At 39.6% G+C, this 21,608-nt stretch overlaps 1 protein-coding gene across 1 annotated transcript in view; it reads left to right on the forward strand.

Moving 5' to 3' along the window:
• MRPL13 (mitochondrial ribosomal protein L13) overlaps positions 1 to 21,608 on the forward strand; it is a 44,273-nt gene that overhangs the window by 16,241 nt on the left and 6,424 nt on the right. The window contains exons 5-6 of the mRNA XM_056111172.1: positions 3,460 to 3,546; positions 12,656 to 12,777. Of these exons, the coding sequence (XP_055967147.1) occupies positions 3,460 to 3,546; positions 12,656 to 12,777 (209 nt within the window). The remainder of the gene's footprint in view (positions 1 to 3,459; positions 3,547 to 12,655; positions 12,778 to 21,608) is intronic.

Genomic DNA, 21,608 nt, shown 5'->3' on the forward strand with positions numbered 1-21,608 from the left:
AGACTTGACCCAAGCATGTTGCCTTCATTCTTGAAAAACAGTTTTTGTTCATATATGCACTTCTAGAAAATTTTTTTTAAAAATTTGTCCTTGTTGCTATTGATGTCATATGTGACTTTTGTTTGTTTGTTTGTTTTTTGCTTTTTGGGTCATACCGGCAATGCACAGGAGTTACTCCTTGCTTTGCACTCAGGAATTTCTCCTGGTGGTGCTCAGGGAACCATATGGGATGCTGGGAATCCAACCCAGGTCGGCTTTTATTAGTTACCCTTTGCTTGTTACCTTTAGAAATCATTATAGTAGAGTATCTCATTTTTTTTTAATTTATGATCATACTGTGGGTGAGATACTCTTGGTAGCTTGCAGGGCTCTCCAAGAGGGGCAGAGGAATCTAACTCGGGTCGACCGATGGGTTGGCCGCATGCAAGGCAAACACCCTATTCTCTGTGCTCAACCACCCACACGGCAAAGCCTGGCAAGCTGCCCGTGTCGTATTCGATATGCCAAACACAGTAACAAGAAGTCTCACAATGTTACTGGACCCGCTCGAGCAAATCGATGAACAATGGGAGGACAGTGAAAGTGATCAATACAATACTTATATTCTCTTTCATATTTTATGCCATTGTGCTGATATACCATGATATACTGTGTTGTACTTTTTACCCATGACTACTCTAGTCAGTGCTTTTACTGAGCTATTGGTTTTACTCATTATATTGTCCACCTTGCCCTGAAATATCATTTGTTTCTTTTTCAAGTTTACTTTGGTCAGTTTCGATCACCTGTGTGCTGTTTTCATACCTCAATTTCCTCCTTTTTTTAAAGCACGTTAAACATTCTTATCAGCATTTCTCTGTGATTCTAATATCTGTCATATTTGTGGTTCTGCACTTTGTTTCTGATTAGGATATTGGTAAACTTACTTCAACATAGAGAGACAAGTGTTAAAAACTGAATTTCTGCAGGATCAGGGAGATGACGCAAAATATAGAGCACATGTCTGTACTGAACCCCAGGTTTGATCCAGAGCACTGTGTTCCCCCCCCCCCCCCCCAGTGCCACCACATGCTGCCATGGTGACCTCAATGTTTTTGGTTTTTGGGTTTTGTTTTTTTAAAAAAGGAGATCCTGCGGGGGGGGGGGGGGGGGGGGGGAATTAAAAAAGCATTCTTAGCATCCAAAAGGCACATGAGCAGTACCATTCCAAGATCTCTTAAGAAGCCTAACTTCAGACTTCTGAACCTCACAGAAGCAGAATTAATTTGGGGCCACACAGATATTCATAAGGTCAGACTTACCTAAATAAAAGAGAAATGGCTTTTCTCTTTTTCTGTTCCAGTTCTGCTCTCTGGCTGTTATTCCTGAGAATCTAGGTTTATGATAGTCTTTGCTTCTCCTTCCTTCAGCTCAAATAAAGGTGACCTATTATTCTAGTCACAAAGATTGCATGGAAGGGAAGTAAAGACTTAAAAGCTGCTAATAGTAGATATTATTACTACCATAACATCTCAGTTTAGTACTTTGCAATTTATTTCATCTGAGTGAGATATCTGTACACTAGGCGGCAGTATTGTCCAATTTTTGGATGTTAAAACTGTGGCATTGAAATAACATTAGTTGAAATTATTTCATGACGGTCATTTTTTAATGAAAAAGGGGAAGAAGCAATGCAGGATATTTGATGAAGGCTTAGAAACTATGTCAGAGCTAACCCCATTCAAATGTTCCACCTAGCTGCAAGAGTTTAATCTTTAATTTTCTTGGTACGAAGAGCCTCAAGTTGTTACCTGACTTTGAGTTTCATCCTTAGACAGATCTCACCATCTTTTAAATCTTACCTTTGACTCTATGTTTTTGGAAAAGAATGGCTTGTAAGATGAAGCCAATTATTCTTCTAGCAATTCAAACATGAGGTGTTTATCTGAAATGGTAGATGATCTTCTGCCAACAGACAGTTTGCTAATCAGCAACTAATTGATGATAAGAGAATGTATTTCATAATACATCTTTTGCTTATCAGTACAGCTTTGGAATATTATTTTTAAAATATGTAAACATTTCAATGGTTATTAGGAGGCCAGAGAGATAATACAGAGAGTAAGAGTACTTTCCTTGCACAAGGCCAACTTGGGTTTGATCCCCGGCACTATATATGGTCCCCTGAACTCTACCATTTGTGGTCCCAGAGAACCAAAATAAATAACTAAACGGTCATTAAATATTTCAGATGTAGATCCATATTCTGACACTCAAATGTATGGATTCAGTAATTTTCTTACATCCTTTACTTCCCTGTTATGTATTTTAGTGGTTTTTGAGTTTGTTTGTACTCTTGGTTTCTTTCTTATTTCTCCCTCCTATATAAAGGAATTGTGTGTAAAACAAATGATAACCAGCCCTAGTAACAGATTATGTGAGAAAGGCCTTTACTACCTATAGTTAAACTGTACCTTAATTGTCTTTCTCACTTTTTGAATTTGTAAGAGCTTATGCTGAAGTCTGTAAAGCTAGAATTCCTTTATTGGGTGGGCACATTGTGTGACATTTGTTCTGTGCATGTTTGTATACCTGATTTTCTCTCCCCTATCAGTTTGTTACCTTTTTACATTTTATAGCTTTTTCTGATTTGAGTGCTATCTTTGCAGTTATTTTTCCTAATAAGGCAAACTTTTTTTAGGAAAGATAACTTATTTATCCAAGTAAGTACCACTAAATTTTAAGAACACAAAAACCAAATGTAAGTTACCCTACTAATACAATAAGGTTGGCATTATGGTTTTGGTAGTGAGAAGAATTTTGTTTCCGGCCAAGTCCTGGAGAGAAATGCATTATAGGTACGACTACTTATTCTATGGCAGCAAAACAGCCTGGTGTTCCTGTACCTCTTTTCTTAGGTATCTGAGATGTAGCATGTTCCTCCACTTTCCTTTCTCTGTTTCCTCATCCGAATTGGGGTTCAACATCACAAGAGAGACAGATGAAATGAACAATCTACTACTGTACACAAGAAGTTTTCCATGAATATTGCCACTGGTGACTTAGAGAGTCAATATCATAACCATTTGCTCAGTCTTGTTAGAAATGGGAAATCTGCTCTCTCACCTGGAGGAAAAGAATCACGGTCTCCCTTGCATCTCCTCCAATAAGGTTGTAGTACCTTGGGCCACCAATTTTAAAGAAACAGCCAGTTTTTTCTTACTTAACCTAAAATTGGCACACACTTAGATTATTTCTGTCTTCCTCTTGTCCTTTTCTAAATAAAAGTGGGATATGATGAAAATAATAATGTACAAAAGAGATCTTTTTTTATATCACCACATTCTTACTTAGGTGTCTGTTTCCTTCCTTTTTCGTATTAAGCCTTGATGCACCTGTTCTCATCACTACTTGAGTTGCCTTCTTTATCTCCCAACTCCTATTTTCTTCCTGAACTCGGTGTATGTCTCTGTTTTTCAGATTGTGAAGCTAGCTATTTACGGCATGCTGCCTAAAAACCTTCACAGGAGGACCATGATGCAGAGATTGCATCTTTTTCCAGATGAGGTAAGTCTGTGGCCATTAGTAATAAAGATTTTTTGAAATGTTCAACAAAATTTTTCTTCTTTTTTAAAAAAATAATTGCAGTAGACTTATCTTCAATCACTTTTTAAAGTCAACTCAAATATTTTCTGTTTTTTAGTGAATGCCCTATAATAGTTGCTCCTCTTTTAAATCGTGCCATTAGCCATTAGACTCAAACTTCCTAAGCCTTAAAGTTCTGTATTTTCATTTTAACAATGCTTTCTTTTGAACAAAGAACTAGTGACCAGAGCCTCTGTTCATCTAGAGCACTTACTGTTTTTACCAGCAATAATTTTTAAAAGCATGTACTTGGTTAATGTTTTTGTATCACCAGTAGCAAAACTTCTGTGAATCATGGTTAATGACTTTGGCTGTTAATTATTTCCATAATGTAACTTTCGAATGCCTGATCTTATGTAAAACTTATTCAGCTAAAAAGTACAACATTCCCACCCCCATTCTCTGTCAAGAAAAAGTACAAGTGGTAGGGTGCTTGACGTAATACCGACCTGGGCTCAATCTCTGGCACTACATATGGTTCTCTGGTTCCCTGAGCCCTACCAGGAGTGATCCCTGAGCACAGGTAGCAGTAAGGCCCAAGCACCACCGGGTGTGGGCCAAATTCATCTTTCATTCAACCCTCGCCCCCCAAAAAGTACTCTTAAAGATAAAACATTTTTATTTCTGTTATGCTGTTTTGATTACTTAGCTTTTCTCTTGAGTGTAAAGTAATGGATGGAGCCTTAGATGTTCTAAAATAAAAATAGTTGAGTCCAGGTATAGATTCATTCTGGATTCAAATTTATGCCCCATTATTTGCTGATTTCATGATTATGAGCTAATTACTGTCTCAGTGTTCTTGTTTGCGAAATGGGTAAAATACAAATACTTGCTTCATAAGTTTTTGGTAAAGATTAATGAGATGACATTTGTAGTACACTTAGAACAGGGTCTAACATAATACTTGTACTCATTACCATGGATCTGATTGTTGGTGTTACAGTTCTAACTAGACGAGTAATGTAGAAATTCATTCCAGGATACAAAGTTACATCAGCCATTCAAGTCACTAATGAGCTTTTATTAGTTTTAAAAATGCAGACATAAATTCTTTCTTTTATCAAATTGGTTAATTTACTAGCTTAGTTTTGCTTGAATGACTGGAATAATTTTTTACTATTCACTTTACAAGTATAAAAAGACCAAAAAAAAATAATTACTGTTGTAAGTAAGCCTGGTTTGAGTGAAGATGTCTTAAATGTTTGTAGTAGTTCAGTTGAACCATAAATTACCCAAATAATATCATACTATAAAATAAGTGATCTCGTTCCCCAAAAAATGGGAGTGGGGAGGGCGAGAAAAGATTTGTTAAAACTTGACAACACATTTTATTGTCCCTTCCCTGGGGAAGCAAGTATTCACCAAAATGTCAACCCTTGGATTTAATCATGAGGAAAGAATCCAGATAAAGAGATCCAGATAAAGAGACTTGAGCCTACAAATCCAGATAAGGAGACTTGCCCCAATAGAATTAGCCTGGCCTCTTTAAAAATACCACATAAAACAGAAAAAGAAAACTTTTCAGATTAAAGGAAACCAAAGAACATATTTTATATTTTAGATGACATTAACAGCATAGTATGTCTTGTATGATCCTTGACTGTTTTGAATGTAGAGGGAAATGATGTATTTATTATATGTGTTTATTAAAATACACAAAAGACATTGTTAGACCAGCTTGGGAAATTTAAACATATACTATAAGATACAAAGTATTTTACCAGTGTAAAACTTTTTTGAACAGGAATTGGTAATGTGGTTTATATTCAAGACAATCCTTACATCTAGTAAATGGATGCTTAGGTCATTTAGGGTGAAATATTTGCCCATAACTCAGATAGTTTAGCCAAAAGGAAAATGTGTCTGTATGTTTGTGTATAAGAAATTACACATGTCATCTTATAAATAGGTGAATTGAGATGAAGCGTAGATAAGTGTTCAGTGTTCTTTCAACTTTTCTATCGATTTGAAATATCTTTTAAAATTGCAAGAGGGAAAGGAGGATAAAATAAAAATAAATAATAAAAATTGCAAGAAAACATAATAAAGTAAATGGTTATCTAGTTTCTGTGTTTCTTCTTTCTTCCCCCTTAACTCTTTCCCTTATTCTCCTCTTAGGTTATTATTGCTTCTGTGCTCAGTACTTGTATTTTTTTGGTTTGATTTGGTTTTCCGTTTTGTTTTCTTTTTTGTATTTTTCCTCCGGGAACTCCCAAGGTTCAAAACCTTGGCTCAGCAAATGCCTTTCCTGCTGTACCATTTTTCTGACCTAAGGACTTATAATTTAATAGGGGACAGCCCAACCAAGTTTGGGGCTACTCCTAGTTATTTTTGAACTGACAGTTCAATGCTCAGAACCAAGAGCTTGTAGGTGCTCTGTGTTCAAGGGCCTTATGAATATTGCTGGGGCATAGGGGTGGGAAATACGGTGCCAGTATAGAACTCAGGGCCTCCCTAATGCTAGGATGTGCTAGCAAATGTCCTATTTGATCTTTCTCCCTACCCCTGCACTTAAAACTTTTCTCTCTCTCTCTCTCTCTCTCTCTCTCTCTATATATATATATATATATATATATATATATATGCATTCAGTTACCATCTTGGAATTACTCTCTCTGTACAAGGGTTCAAGGAGGCACTTTCCCCTCTTTCTGGTATCTTCATTCTTCATTGTGTATTGATTTTATTCATTCTTTTCATGTATTCCTCTAATAGTGGGGAAATTTGGCAAGCTCATTTCATGGGGGAAATTTGGTAACCTAATTTCAGCCAAAATTCTTTTCAATTCAATAAGTGTTTTCTCGAAGCCCACTGTGTTCCACACTCTGTGTGCTGAGTGAGCACTTGGCAGCATTTGAAATAGTCTTTGCAAATAATAGGGATATTTTTTATGACTTCCCAAAGAAGTTGAAATATTTATGAATTATCTTAAATAACTGGCAGTAGTATCCTTTAATAAATCAAAAGTGGATCATAACAATATTTCATATGTCCAGACAACCTCTGCTTGTTCTGTGTAATTGTACTTACCTACTTAAATGTGCTGGGAGAATCATATTAAATATTCTGAAATACTTCTCACTAAAGAAGCATGTTGTCGATGGCATATATTGTGTTTATATTGTGGTTTGTATATTATTATAGTAGCCCAAACTCTTGGCTCTGCACTGAGTAACTACTGGTGGTGCTTTGGGAACCATATGGGAAGCCAGGGATTGAACCCATGTCAGCTGCGTGCAAGGCAAGCCCCCCCATACTGTATCTCTAGACCTAATATTTTAAATTTTTACTTTGATTCTTAAAATGAGCGATAGCACAGGGGGTAGGACGTTTGCCTTGCACGCCACCAACACTGTCGACCCAAGTTTGATTCCTTCGCCCCTCTCGGAGAGCCCAGCAAACTACCAAGAGTATATCGCCTGCACGGCAAAGCCTGGCAAGCTACCCGGGACATATTTGATATGTCAAACACAGTAACAACAAGTCTCACAATGTTACTGGGCCTGCTCGAGCAAATCAATGAACAGCAGGAGGACAGTGACAGTGCTAGTAAAATGACAATATCTTGTGAAGTAATCTAATATCAAACATCAAAACATTGATTGCTCAAAGCAGTAACTTGTTTCATGTTCTTTCCTTAGTATTTGATTGCCAGTTATAACAGTGTTCTTTGCACAGAAATCAGTATACATATGTTTTGTTTATCTGTTTTTTGGGAAAACTTGAAGGAACAGACTATAATAAAGAGAGAAATATATCTACCTTCCCCGTGAAAATACCAATGGCACACTTTCATATCAATATCTTACTGTTACATCAGTAGTCTCCAAAATTAATTTGTTATCCTGACACATAATATAATTCCCCTGATTTCTATTTCAAAAGCAAAATATACACTTTAATTATTTGGTTATTTATGTCCTTCATATTAAATGTCCTTCATTTATTCACGTTCTTCATTCTCTTTGTTTAATCAATTTCTGCTTCCTGTTCTTTTTAAAATATCTCTCAAATATATGTTCTGTTATTTGTCTATGTTCTTTGTTTACATTCAGATTTCTTTGTCTTTCATTTTCCCAGATATTTGGATTGGGTTGAGTTGGGTTGAGTTTTTTCCACAGTTTTCAGCCATCCTGGTAATCTGTGTGAGAACCCCGGGAGGAAATGACAACACATGGGCAGACTCTGGGGTGCCAGGGGTCATTTTGGCAACCCCGTGGTGTTGAAGGTCCTCCAGAGCCACACCTGGTATGTGCTAGGGACCTTTCTGTCAGAGGGGACCATGAACTGGATTTTGTTCCTTCTTAATCCTGCATAGTATTCCATTGTGTATATATACAACTTGTTGATCCATTCATTAGTAGTTAGGCTGTTTTTAAAGAGTAGTTCCATATCTTGACTTTTGTATTAAAAGTGGTGGTGAACATAGGTGTGCATATAATAACCTTTTGAATCCATGTTTTTGTATTTTAGGGACAGATGCTGAAAGTGGTATCACTAGGTTGTACAGGCATTCTGTTCCTAGTTTTTTGAAAATTCGCCATCTTACTTTCCATACAGGCTGAGCCCAACCACATTCCCACTCACCAACAGTAGATGAGAGTTTCTGTCTCTACAATAACCCTGCCAACACTGACTGTTTCCAGAGTCTGATATTTGGCAAGGCCTGCACCTTAATCCCTGTACTCTCTCTGGCCCTGGACAGTAGTTTGGGACATAGAGAACACAATTAGTTAAGGCATTAGGATTTGAGTGTAGCTGAGGTCAGGAGATTGATCACTTCCAAACCAGGGGTGTGTGGGGAGAAGTGAAGTTGGAGAATGGGCCTTAGAATCAGGGTGTCAGTTGAGCTGAGGAGTTAGGACTTTTTGGGGAGATTGCAATAGACAAGTGGCTTAAATTTACAGGCCTCTTGAAAACATCATCTCTTGTTTACCATATGTATATGTATATATATATATATATATATATATATATATATATAAAGATTTCTTTGTCTTTCATTTTCCCAGATATTTGGTTTGGGTTGAGTTGGGTTGAGTTTTTTCCATAGTTTTCAGCCATCCTGGTAATCTGTGTGAGAACCCCGGGAGGAAATGACAACACATGGGCAGACTCTGGGGTGCCAGGGGTCATTTTTATATATATATATAAAATATATATATTTTATATATATATATGCTGTTTTCGACACTGGAGAAGAACTGTTCCTTGGAACATGTGATAAAAGAGGCGTCGGTGGTGTCGGTATCCTTGTCAACACAAACTTAGTCACAAGCATTGATTCATTTGAATGCCTAACAACCCGAATCGGACGATTACACTTGAATAAATGTGGCTCACTACCGGCAGTTTCTATCTTTGTTGTCTACGCACCAACATCCAGTTATGGTGAAAAAGAAACTGAGAAATTCTACATGGAGCTGGAGAAATTCTATAAAGAAGATCACACCTTCTACAAGATCATTGTCGGTGATTTTAATGCCAAGATAGGACCAAGAAGATCAGTCGATGAACTCCACATCGGAACCCATGGCCTGGAATGGAACGAACAAGGTGACAGACTGTCTGAGTTCATCATGTCAACCAAAACCTTCCATGGTAACTCACAATTCCAAAAGGCTGAATCTAAACGTTGGACATGGGAGTCTCCCGATGGACGGTTCCACAATGAAATAGACCACATCATATTCAATCGGCGGTTTTGCCTAACCGATGTTGCTGTTGTCCCAAAATTCCAAACGGGATCAGACCACCGTCTTCTTCGTGCAAAATTCTACCTCACAGAACGAGGAGAAAAGAATGCAAGGTTTAAGAAGAAGACTCCCAGAACAACCACCAACTGGGAACTCTTTGGCTCTGTTGCAGCAACATGGGAAGATGCCGTCATTGACAACATTGATGAGGAATACGATCGAATGATTCAGCACCTCCATGATTGTGCAAGGAATGCCAAGAGAGAGATAACCACAAAAAACCGTCTTTCTTCGAACACTCTTGAACTTATTCGCCAATGTGGCGTGGCACGTGCCTCAGGCAACCACAAGCAAACGTCCGAACTGGCAAAACAGTGCAGAAAAGCCATCAAGGATGACCTCAAAAACAGGAGAGCAGCAGTACTGGTAGATGCAGCAGAAGCTGGGAAAAACATTCGTAATGCCCGCCTGTCCTTCACCAACTACAAAACCAAGATGACTGCCCTCCGACATCATGATGGATCTATCACATCTTCCAGAAGGGCAATGGAGAAGATTATTCATGAATTCTACTCAGATCTCTTTAATAGCCACATCCACTTGCCCACATACCACATACCACATGATGGATATGTCGTTCCCAATGTTCTCCCTTCCGAAATCCAACATGCCATCTCGTCGGTAAAGAAACAAAGAGCACCTGGCCCAGACAAGATCAGACCTGAACACCTGAAGAACTTACCATCAGTACTCATCAATACATTAGCTCGACTCTTCACACGCTACCTGTCTGAATGCAAGGTTCCATCCCAATGGAAAACCAGCAAGACTGTACTACTATACAAGAAAGGAGACATCCACGACATTGGCAACTATCGCCCAATCTGCCTATTGTCTGTCATTTACAAACTATTCACTCGAGTCATCCTGAATAGGATTAGCAGAACACTAGATGAAGGACAACCATGTGAACAAGCTGGATTCCGAAAAGGATTCAGTACCATCGACCATATCCACACAATAACCAAGCTCATTGAGGTATCTCGGGAGTTCAAGATGCCGCTCTGTCTAACGTTCATTGATTTAAAGAAGGCCTTTGATTCTGTTGAGACGGAAGCGGTCATGGAAGCCCTAGCCAATCAGGGCGTACAAACTCAATACATCAGGATCCTTCGTGAGCTCTATTGCGGATTCACTACCAAGATCTCACCATTCTACAAAAAAGTAATCATCCATATCAAGAGAGGGGTTCGGCAGGGTGATACCATTTCACCAAAACTCTTCAGTGCCACCCTCGAGAACATCATGCGACGACTAGAATGGGAAAACATGGGAGTGAAGATAGATGGTCGGCAACTACACCACCTCCGCTTTGCTGATGACATCGTTCTAATAACACCAAACATCAGCCAAGCGGCACAAATGCTTGTGGACTTTGACCGTGAGTGTGGAAAGGTCGGACTACAGCTGAATCTTACGAAGACAATGTTTATGAGAAACAGCCTTGTTCCTGACGCTCCATTCGCTCTCAACGGAACCACCATCTCCGAATGCAACAGTTATATATACTTAGGTCGAGAAATCAACATGATGAATGACCTGGCACCTGAGTTACGCAGGAGGAAGAGAGCGGCTTGGAATGCCTTCAAGAGCATTGAAGAAATAACTAAAAGGACAAAGAACCTCCAACTACGAGCACATCTCTTTGATTCCACTATTCTTCCTGCATTAACATATGCCTCAGAGACCTGGACCCTACGAAAACAGGATGAGAACACTATTCGGGTCTCTCAAAGAGGAATCGAAAGAACTATGCTTGGAATATCACGATTCACTCAAATGAGAGATAGAATCCGGAGTTCTGATCTTCGTCAACGCTCAAGAATCAGAGACGCTGTCTCATTTGCCAAGACATCAAAAATCAGATGGGCTGGACATGTAATGAGGTTTACAGACAACCGCTGGACTAGAGCCATTACTGATTGGATTCCACGAGACATCAAAAGATCACGTGGACGCCCACCTATAAGATGGTCAGACTTCTTCGTCAAGACCCTAAATGATCGGTTTGAGGCTCTACATGTTCCTAAAACTAACAGATACCATTGGGCTACGCTAGCAAGCAACCGGGATGAATGGAGACGTTACTGGCACCCGCTCGAATAAATCGATGAATAACGGGGATTAAGTGATTAAGTGATTAAGTGATATATATATCTGTCTGTCCTCTTATTGTTCATCAGTTTGCTCGAGCAGGCCCTGTAATATCTCCATTTTGAGACTTGTTACTGTGTTTGGCATATTGAATACATCATGGGTAACTTCCCAGACTTTGCCATGCGGGCAAGATACTCTCAGTAGCTTGCTGGGCTCTCTGAGAGGGGCGGAGGAATCGAACTCAGGTCAGCCATGTTGACTGTTTGCAAGGCAAACGCCCTACCCGCTATGCTAGGAGCAATAGCACAGTGGGTAGGGTGTTTGCCTTGCACGCAGACAACCCAGTTTGATTCCCAGCATCCCATATGGTCCCCCAAGCACCACCAGGAGTAATTCCTGAGTGCAGAGCCAGGATTAACCCCTGTGCATTGCCGGGTGTGACCCAAAAAGCAAAATAATAATGATAATAATAATAATATACGTATCACCTCTCACAATTTCTGGGTCATAGGAGCCCCACAAATGTTTGTCACTTAAATTACTCTGATTCAGCAGATTTGCAGTTTTGAAAGGTTTTTTTTTTTTCAGGGGGGGAGGGAAGAAACAGCATGGAGTATCATTCCAAAGGTTATAGCAGAAGAAGCAGTTTACCTAGTACTGCAGTCATCAGAAGAAACACAATGAGCCTAAGCAGCACCTTTTTGCAGGAGAAGAATTAATTAAAACATATTTAGGGAAAAAATAGAAAAACCTCGGTAACAGAATTGAAGCTATTTACGTTATTATGAGAACTATCTTTGTCACAATTAAATATAATGTGCCTGGGACCGGGAAGATGCCTGGCATGTGTCAGGTCTGAGTTTTCATCGCAGCTCTACATTTCGGGTGCAGGGGTTTGGCATGTGGGGAGCACCACATTGCCTAGCACCTCACACCGAACTCTGGTCATGTAAACCAAATAAGTATATAATACTGTTTTTCATCAAGAGATTACTTATTGATCTAATGTACTCTTTAGAGAATCTTGGGCATCATGATATATTTTTTCACATTCTATAAGCATTCTTTACTAATATTTAAGAACAATGTTACTAATTTTATTAATATTAAATATTGCTGATTGATTGCTAAGGAAGATACTTTTAGAAAATAAAGCCAAAGATTTTTTTTTAATCTAGGATATACCAGAAGATATTCTTAAGAATTTAGTGGAAGAGCTTCCCCAGCCACGCAAAGTACCTCGACGTCTAGATGAATACACGCAAGAGGAAATTGAGGCTTTCCCGAGAGTGTGGTCCCCGTAAGTCTTTTCTGTTCCTTGTCTTTATTTTTATTGCTAAAAACAAAAAAACATGGGAGGGGCTGGAGCTATCGCACAGCGGGTAGGTCGTTTGCCTTGCACACAGCCGATCCGGGTTCGATTTCCAGCATCCCTTGTGGTCCCCTGAGCACTGCCAGGAGTAATTCCTGAGTGAAGAGCCAGGAGTAACCCCTGTGCATTGCCAGGTGTGATCTAAAAAACAAAAAAAAAGAAAAAAAAATGTGAGTTTATTATTCCCTATTAATTAGTCAAATGGATCCTTGAAAATGGTAAATGTGAACTTTTTTTCTTCAAACCCTTGCGTAGGCTTTGTAAATTCTCTCTTGCAAATAAACTCTAATGGTAGATATTAGAACACAATGTATCTAACACTTAAGATTGTGAAGTGCAAGAATGTGCATGCGTGCCTGTCATTTGTAACTGTCAGACACTTTGTTTGGGTTGACATTACTTGTACTCTTGGGGAAAGGAAAATAAATTGGCAGTAACCTGAAACAAAAATCTCCATTTTGCAGGTTGTTTGATTAACCCAAGAGTATCACATAATGAAGGCTTTTTCATTCTGGTTAATTCTGGACAGTCAATCTGAGTTGGAAACAGGAAAAGGAAAAAAAAAAAAGAACCACTTTGCTTTCCTCTCTTCCTTCTGTTTCCAGACTTCTTTTTCTGACTTACAGAATTTTCCATGACCTGGCCTCTCCCTGTCTCTTCCACTTACAGTCTTCCTTTCCAGTCCACTGATCTAGCAGTAGCAGAATACTCAAGATTGCCCCGCTTTTGTATGCAGTCTGACTCTGTCGTACTGTTACTTCTGCGTAGAGCAACTTGTCCCTTGCCTCGTCCTGGGGTAGGCCGTCCATTTCTTTACTATTTACCAAATTGTGGGGGTTATTGCTTCCCAGCCCCCCAGGATGCTAGGGGAGTGGTAGTAGCCTTGGGTGCAAATGGGGAAAAGTCGGGGGCAGTTTCTGTTTGAAGGTAGATTTGGGGGGCACTGGAAAAATGGGTAGTCGGCCAAATCGGTTTGGGGGACTCTGCCTTGTATTTGAAATTCTTGTGTCATCTCCTTTACGTCATACCTACTACCAAGAGCAGACTAAGTGCCAAACATATTCCGCTGTAGTGCAGTAAGTACAAAGGCTGCCTCTTATCAATGGAGGCATCCCCAGTGCATAGAAGAGTACTTCACGCCATCAGGCCTCAGGAATAGTGGCAGAATTTGCAGCGAGTCTGGAGAAAACCACATATAACCTGTGCTTGACCTGCACAAGGCAGCCCATCTTCCAGGGTACCGCTCGCAGTATTCTGAAATTCCTTCTCTCTATTGGCTCTTTGGGCCCAGAGGTTCCCCAAATTCTGAAAATCCTAACCTTTCACTCTAACCAGTATTGCATGTTTGTACAGTAAGCGTCCATCTTACTGCACATGGTAGGATAAGGGCGTTTTGTTTGAATGTCTCTGACTTTGCAGTTAAATATGCTAATGATGAGCCACCTATTATTACTGACCCTTTACTGAGCATTGTACATTATACTGAGGTCTAGTTGCTCAGCTGTGCTAATTAGTTTCTGTGCAGTCTGTGTAAACCCTCCACAGACGAGAAAGATAAATATATCATTTTTATTTCTTAGAGTAAGCGAAGGGTCAGCTGGTTTGTAGTGCAGCTTGGATTGTAGTGTTTGGTTTCAAAGCCTGTGCTCTTTGTACAGAAGAAACTTCTAATTATTTTGTTTTTTTCTACTAATAATATAGTAGCTATCCCTTCTGTGCAAGATATTGTAATATTGGATTAGCAGTTTATACCAGTTATATTCAATGTTATTACAGTCAGAGTTCTGATCTAAATTCTTATTTAACTAGTAATTTTCAAGGAATCTTTTGGAAAAACTTGGAGCGACTTAATATTTTTTTCAATTACTACTCTGGGAATGGATTTTCCTGCCCTTTTTCTTATTCCAAGTTTTCCTATGGCCGCAATATGCATTAAACACCAGACTTTCCTTTATTCCCTGCTAAAGTTCCGATCTTCCATCTCTAGGAACCACCCACCACATATGTTAACTTAGGTCCCTAAATAACAGTATACATACTTATTGAAATTGAGGATATATCACCAGACAGTTATGCTGCTGGTTACTTAACATAAATCATTCAACAACTCAGCCTTATACACATTGGAACTGACAACAAATCCTGCTACTTTTCTATTACCATGAAACGCATATGACCAGGGGAAAAATAATGGACATTTTTTTTAATGAACTAAAAAGTTATTATCTAAGTAGTAGTTGATTTTTTAGTTTAGAACTAATAGAAATTTCTACACTGATGAGAAGGCTCATTTGCAGTTTAATACAGCAACTACTAGTTAGGTCATATGTTGCTCATCTGACTGAAGAACTAAATTTTTGTATTTTAATTTAAAGTTGGGCTGAGTGATAGCATGGCGGGTAGGGTGTTTGCCTTGCACACGGCCGACCGAGGTTTGATTCCTCCGCCCCTCTTGGAGAGCCTGGCAAGCTACCGAGAATATCTCACCCGCATGGCAAAGCCTGGCAAGCTACCCATGACGTATTTGAAATGCCAAACACAGTAACAAGTGTCACAATGGAAACATTACGGGACCCGCTCAAATCGATGAACAATGGGAGGACAGTGACAGTGAATTTAAAGTTCAGTAGTCTCACCTGATTATTGACTAACCTATTTTTTTTTCTTTTTGGGTCATACCCAGCAATGCCTAGGGGTTCCTCCTGGCTTTGCACACAGGAATTACCCCTGGCGGTGCTCAGGGGGCTATAAGGGATGCTGGAAATCAAACCCAGGTTGGCCGTGTGCAAGGCAAAAGCCCTACCTGCTGTGCTATTGCTCCAGCCCCTTGACTACCCTATTAAAGTGCCATTTTTTTTCCATTTGCTCTTTTGTAAAGGTCTGGTATTAAATATACATTCAAATGGGAATTAAAATATTTGATCTGAATGTAACATAGATAAGTTTTTATGACAAAAAAATAGTTGTTGCATCTCCTTTTTAAAAAAAGGAGCTTTTGGACTGTATCTGAAACAATAGTCCAGCTGGTAGGGCACTTACCCTGCACACCGATGACCAGGGTTCCATCCCCGGCACCCCATACGGCGTCCCATGTCTTCCCCCCCTCCCCTGCCCCCATGTCCAGGAGTAATTCCTGAGTGCAGAGCCAGAAGTAAACCCTGAGCACCGCCAGCTGTGGCCAAAAAAAGAAAGAGAAGCCTATGTAAAATATGTTTTTATTCTTTAAAAGACTCAGCCAAGGGACTCGGGAGATGGCTTAAAGGGCTGGCGCACATGCTTGGCATGCAGGCATCCAGGTTTTGGACCTTGGCTCTGCCAGGTCTCTAGAGCACCACTGGGTGTGGCACACACAGCAAAAACTACAGCTCAGCCAAGATTATAATCTTCCTTGGGAATGTACTAATTGAAGCCCATTCAAGGTAGACCTGATGGTATGTCTGCAGAGTCCTCACTGTAACAGATATACCTGATTGTACCATAAATAAGTAGACAGGAAAATAACTGACTTTGGCTTTTGTTTCCCTAGCAAAACCTTTTAAGTATCTTTATAATATAAAAATAAACATTTTTAATTGAAACTAGGACAGCTTTTACATTGGAGGTTAAAACTTTTGAGCGGTCATAACAGCTGTCAAAAACTTGATTCAATCAGTACTTGACAAAATTCTTTTAATAATAATTAAAAGCTGCTGTCATTGGGATTTTACTTGAAGTATTTAAAAGCACTTGGAAAAGTTCTATTTTCACAGACCTTATTTCAGCATATTGGGTTTCCTTAGGCTTGATCATTACTCGGGTGTTTTTTTAATGATAAACAAGAAGGAAAAATAATCTGATATTTATGAGAAAACCATAAAAGTAGCCATTTCTTACATGAGAACTATAGCTTATACACCTAATTTCTTATTGTAGTAGATATCTTAATATATTAGTATCTTCCATATCTTATGAATATATATTATTTTACATATTATAGAGTTGTTATGTTACAAAGTTATAGTTAAGTGTTTTTTTAATTTTGCAATTATGTACAAATCATAATTGTAAAGGACACACTTAAAATTCATTTCTCAAATAATAAAACAACTGCACTAGCTTTTCCTTGTAATTCAGTTGCCTGGCAGAGTCTGGCAAACTCCCCGTGGAGTACCCAATATGCCAAATACCAGTAACAATGATGGGTCTCATTCTCCTAAAGAGCCTTGAATATAATCTCAGGGCTAAGATGAAGGAGACGTTACTGGGGCCTGCTCGAGGCAATCGACGAATAACAGGATGATTTGTGATTTTTGTGATCAGTTGCCTGAGGTTTTTAAATCATAATCTAATGTAAATTTTTCATTTTGTAAGGTAAAAGAAAAATTGGAGTCATTTTAAAGACAGATTTTTTTATTTGCACAAAATTTTGTAGAAAATTTTGTGTAAGTAAAAATTTTCCTAAGAAGAATTATTTTGAGGGAAAAAATTGGTGTATGGGACAGAGCTATAGTACAGCAGATATCCTTGCCTTACATGTGACCAACCCAGATTTAATGGCTGACACCCCATATGGTTCCCTGAGCCCAAGAGTAACTTCTCAGCACAGAACCAGGAGTAAGCCCTGATCACTGTTGAGTGTGGCCCGAAACCAAAAAAGAATAAAGAAGAGTTGGTGTGTGGTGGGTAGAGAAATAGTGAAAGCTTAAAGTGTTTACCTTACATGCAGCCAACCTAAGTACCATTTACTACTGCATATAATTGATCTAAATGTAAGTGCAATACATTTGGCCACACCTGGCAGTGCTCAGGGATTACTTCTGGCCTTGCTGGGGGAGGGGAGGGAGACACGGGAAACCGTATGGGGTGCCAGGGATGGAACCCTGGTCATCTTGAGCACGACCGGAAGTTAGTTCCACAGAGCACAATTAAGAGTAGCACCTGAATGCCTCCAGATGAGACCCCAAAACCCATCAAACTCTGAAAAGGAAAACATTTGCACTAAAGTAGTTAGTACTGTTTTCTTTGTCTTCTGCATAGCTTCTAGAAAGGGGCAAAGATTTAAGCTTAAATGCATACCCTCTGATATTAAAGCTAATACTCTTTAAAATAAATGTTTGTGCCTATCCCTCTCTGACTTATTTCACTTAGCATGGTACTCTCCATGTCCATCCACTTACCTGCAAACTTCATGGTTTCATCTTTTCTAACAGCTGCATAGTATTCCACTGTGTAGATATGCCAAAGTTTCTTTAACCAGTCATCTATTCTCGAGCACTTGGGTCTTTTCCAGATTCTGGCTATTGCAAATAGTGCAGCAATAATCGTACAAGTGCAGATGTCATTTCTACGATACTTTTTTGCCTCTCCAGAATATATTCCCAAAAGTGGTATTGCTGGGTCAGATGGGAGCTTAGTTTCTAGTTTTTTGAGAAACTTTAACATTGTTTCCCAAAATGGCTGGATCAGTCGACATTCCCACCAGCAGTGAAGCAGAGTCCCTTTTTCCCCACATCATGCCAACACCGATTGCTTTTGTTCTTTTGGATGTGTTCCAGTCTCTGTGGTGTGAGATGATATATAATTGTTGTTCTGATCTGTATCAAAACATTTTTTCATGTGCCTTTTGGCCATTTGGATTTCCTTTTCAGAAAGTTTCTGTTAATTTTATCCCATTTTCTGATGCGATTGGATATTTTCTCTTGTAGAGTTCAACCAGTGCCTTGTATATCCTTGATATTTACCCCTTACCAAAAGGGTAGTGGGTAAATATCCTTTCCCATTCTGTAGACTGTCTTTGTATTCTGCTCAGTGTTTCTTTGGAGGTCCAGAAGCTTCTCAGTTTAAGATAGTTTCATTTGTTTATCTCTGTTTCCACTTGCTTGATCAGTGGCATTTCGTCTTTGAAGATACCTTTAGCTTCAATGTTGTGGAGGGTTTTACCAGCCTTTTCTTCGATGTACCCTATGGATTCCGATCTGATGTTGAGGTCTTTAATCCATTTTGATCTGACTTTTGTGCATGGTGTTAGGTAGAGGTCTGAGCCCATTTTTTTGCATGCACCTGTACAGTTTTGCCAGTATCATTTGTTAAAGATGCTTTTCTTGCTGTACTTCACATTTCTTGCTCCTTTATCAAAGATCAAATGATCATATATTTGAGTGTGTGAGTAAGGATGTTCAATCCTATTCCACTGCCCTGTGGATCTGTCTTTGTTCCAGAAGCATGCTGTTTTGATTATTACCACTTTGTAGTACAGTTTGAGATTGGGATGATGCCTCTTTTTCCCCCCAAGAATTACTTTAGCTATTCGTGGGGCTTGTATTTCCATATGAATTTCAGGAGTGTTTGATCAATTCCTTTTAAGAATTTCATGGGAACCCCTTTTTTTTTTTTTTTTTTTGGTCAGGGTACCCTTATAGGGATCACATAGAATGACTGCACTCATCTGTGGAATATAAATATAAAGTAACATAATAGGAGAATTCTACCACTGAACCACCCCTAACACCTAAAGATAGTAGATATAAGGGTCAGGAGGATTGCTCCATGGCTCGGAAGCTGGGGAGAAAGGCAGCTGAGATAGAGAAGGGACCTCTAAGTACATGATGGTTGGAGGTCTCACTTGGGATGGGAGATGCATGCTGAAAGTAGACTATGGACTAAACATAATGACCACTTAGTACCTGTATTGCAAACCATAATAGCCAAAAGAAGAGAGAGTGTAAGAGGGAACTTGCCTGCCACAGAGGCAGGGGGTGGGAAGGGGTTGGGGTGGCAGGAGGGATACTGGTGGTGGAGAATGGGCATTGGTGGAGGGATGGGTACTCGATTATTGTGTGACTGAAACGTAATCATGAAAGTTTATAAGTCTGTAACTATACCTCACGGTGATTCATTAAAATAAAATTTTAAAAATAAATAAAATAGTTTTTAGGGAGTCATATTCAGGCAAGAGGATTTGGAGGCCATCCCCACTGAACTGGGGGTGCTTCACGCTTAGTCATTTTCACTGCGCTGGGGGAACTGTGTGGTGCTTAGGATCAGACCTGGGGCTACTGCATGCACAGAGCCTGTTCTTTGAGTCATCTCCTCAGCCCCAGCTTTTCACTTCTAAGTAATATCTAGAAAAAAAATTGTACCAATGACCTTATTCAATGTGGTTCAGATCAGAGATTTAATTGGAGACAGTATAGGATTTTTACTTTTTCAAAACCTTTTCATAAGAAGCTGAAAGCTTGGTGGCTAGAAAAATAACAGTGGGTAAGGCACTTTCCTTGCACGTGGCTGCCCTGGGTTCAGTCCTCAGTATCACATATGGTACTCCCCACTCCTTCCCTGCACTGTCAGGAGTGATCCCTGAAAAGAGAGCCAGGAGTATGCCCTGAGCACAGTTGGATGTGCCCCCCCCCAAAAAAAAACCTGAATTCTGGATATCTTTAAAGATTTTCCATCATTTTATGCTAGTCCAAGTCATGTGAATTTTCCTACATGATTCAACTTACTGTGTGCTTTTCACAGTCAAAAGTTATTAGCTGGACTTGGAGAGCATGTGAACTTTCCCTCTCAACCAGCTCAACATTGGCTTAAATCAGTAGACCTCAATATTTCCAGCACTGGATTCTGTTCAGAGTGGGCATTCCAGACTGCACTGTTCTTTTGAATATGAACAGGTTAGGATTGATTGTAAAAGTAGAAATACTGTTTTTTAAAATAAAATTTATTTTTAAAATAAAATTTATAGTTAACAATACACATTATTGAAAATTGGTAATTAATGTAATGACAATTCTTATTTTTAAACTAATAGTAAGTGAAGATGGTTACTTTAAGTCTATGAATCTACCATTTTCCAATTAAGCCTTATTGCTAATAAAACTCTTTCTCGACTCAAAAAAAGTAAACGAACTCCAAGATTGTGATATAAGCTTTCTCAACAATTGTAGCACTGTAGCACTGTCCTCCCGTTCATCAATTTGCTCGAGCAGGCCCACTAATATCTCCATTGTGAGACTTGTTGTTACTGTGTTTGGCATATCGAATACATCACAGGTAGCTTGCCAGGCTTTGCCATGCGGGAGAAATACTCTCGGTAGCTTGCCAGGCTCTCCGAGAGGGGCAGAGGAATCGAACTCGGGTCGGCCGTGTTGGCTGAGTGCAAGACAAACACCCTACCACTATCCTATCGCTTCAGCCAACAATCATATGAGTTTATATTTTATTTTTAAGAAGAAAAAAAAAATCATTCTGAGGGGGGTGGGGTGGGGCACAGATAATCCAGAGGGTAGAGCTATTGCTTTGTACATGGCTGACCCAGGGACAATTTCTGGCACCCCAGATGGATCCCTAAGCCTTTCCAGGAGTGATATCTGAGCACAGCTGGGTGTGCCTGCCTTCCCCCCCCCCCCCCAAAAAAAAAAAATTAAAAGGTACTAATGGAAACTGGAGTGAATGGGTGAGGCACTTGTCCTGCTTGTGGCCATCTGTAACTCAATCCCCACATCTCCATAGAGTTCCCTGAGCCCTATCAGGAGTGATCTCTGAGCACGGAGCCAGGAGTAAGCCTTAAGCACAGGTGGGTTTTGGGCCACCCGCTCACACACACACCCCCCATCCAAACAAACAAAAAAAACCCACTATTAAACTCTATTGTTTTGCACATCCAGCAATGCTCAGGGCTTACTCCTGGTTCTGTACTCAGGGATCATGCTTGGTGGGGGTATGGGGAACATATGGGCTGCCTGGGATCAAATCCAGACCAGCCTTATACAGGGCAAGTGCCC

This window comes from Sorex fumeus, unplaced genomic scaffold (genome assembly GCF_029834395.1).
Source record: "Sorex fumeus unplaced genomic scaffold, SorFum_2.1 ptg000002l, whole genome shotgun sequence".
Classification (NCBI taxonomy): Eukaryota; Metazoa; Chordata; class Mammalia; order Eulipotyphla; family Soricidae; genus Sorex; species Sorex fumeus.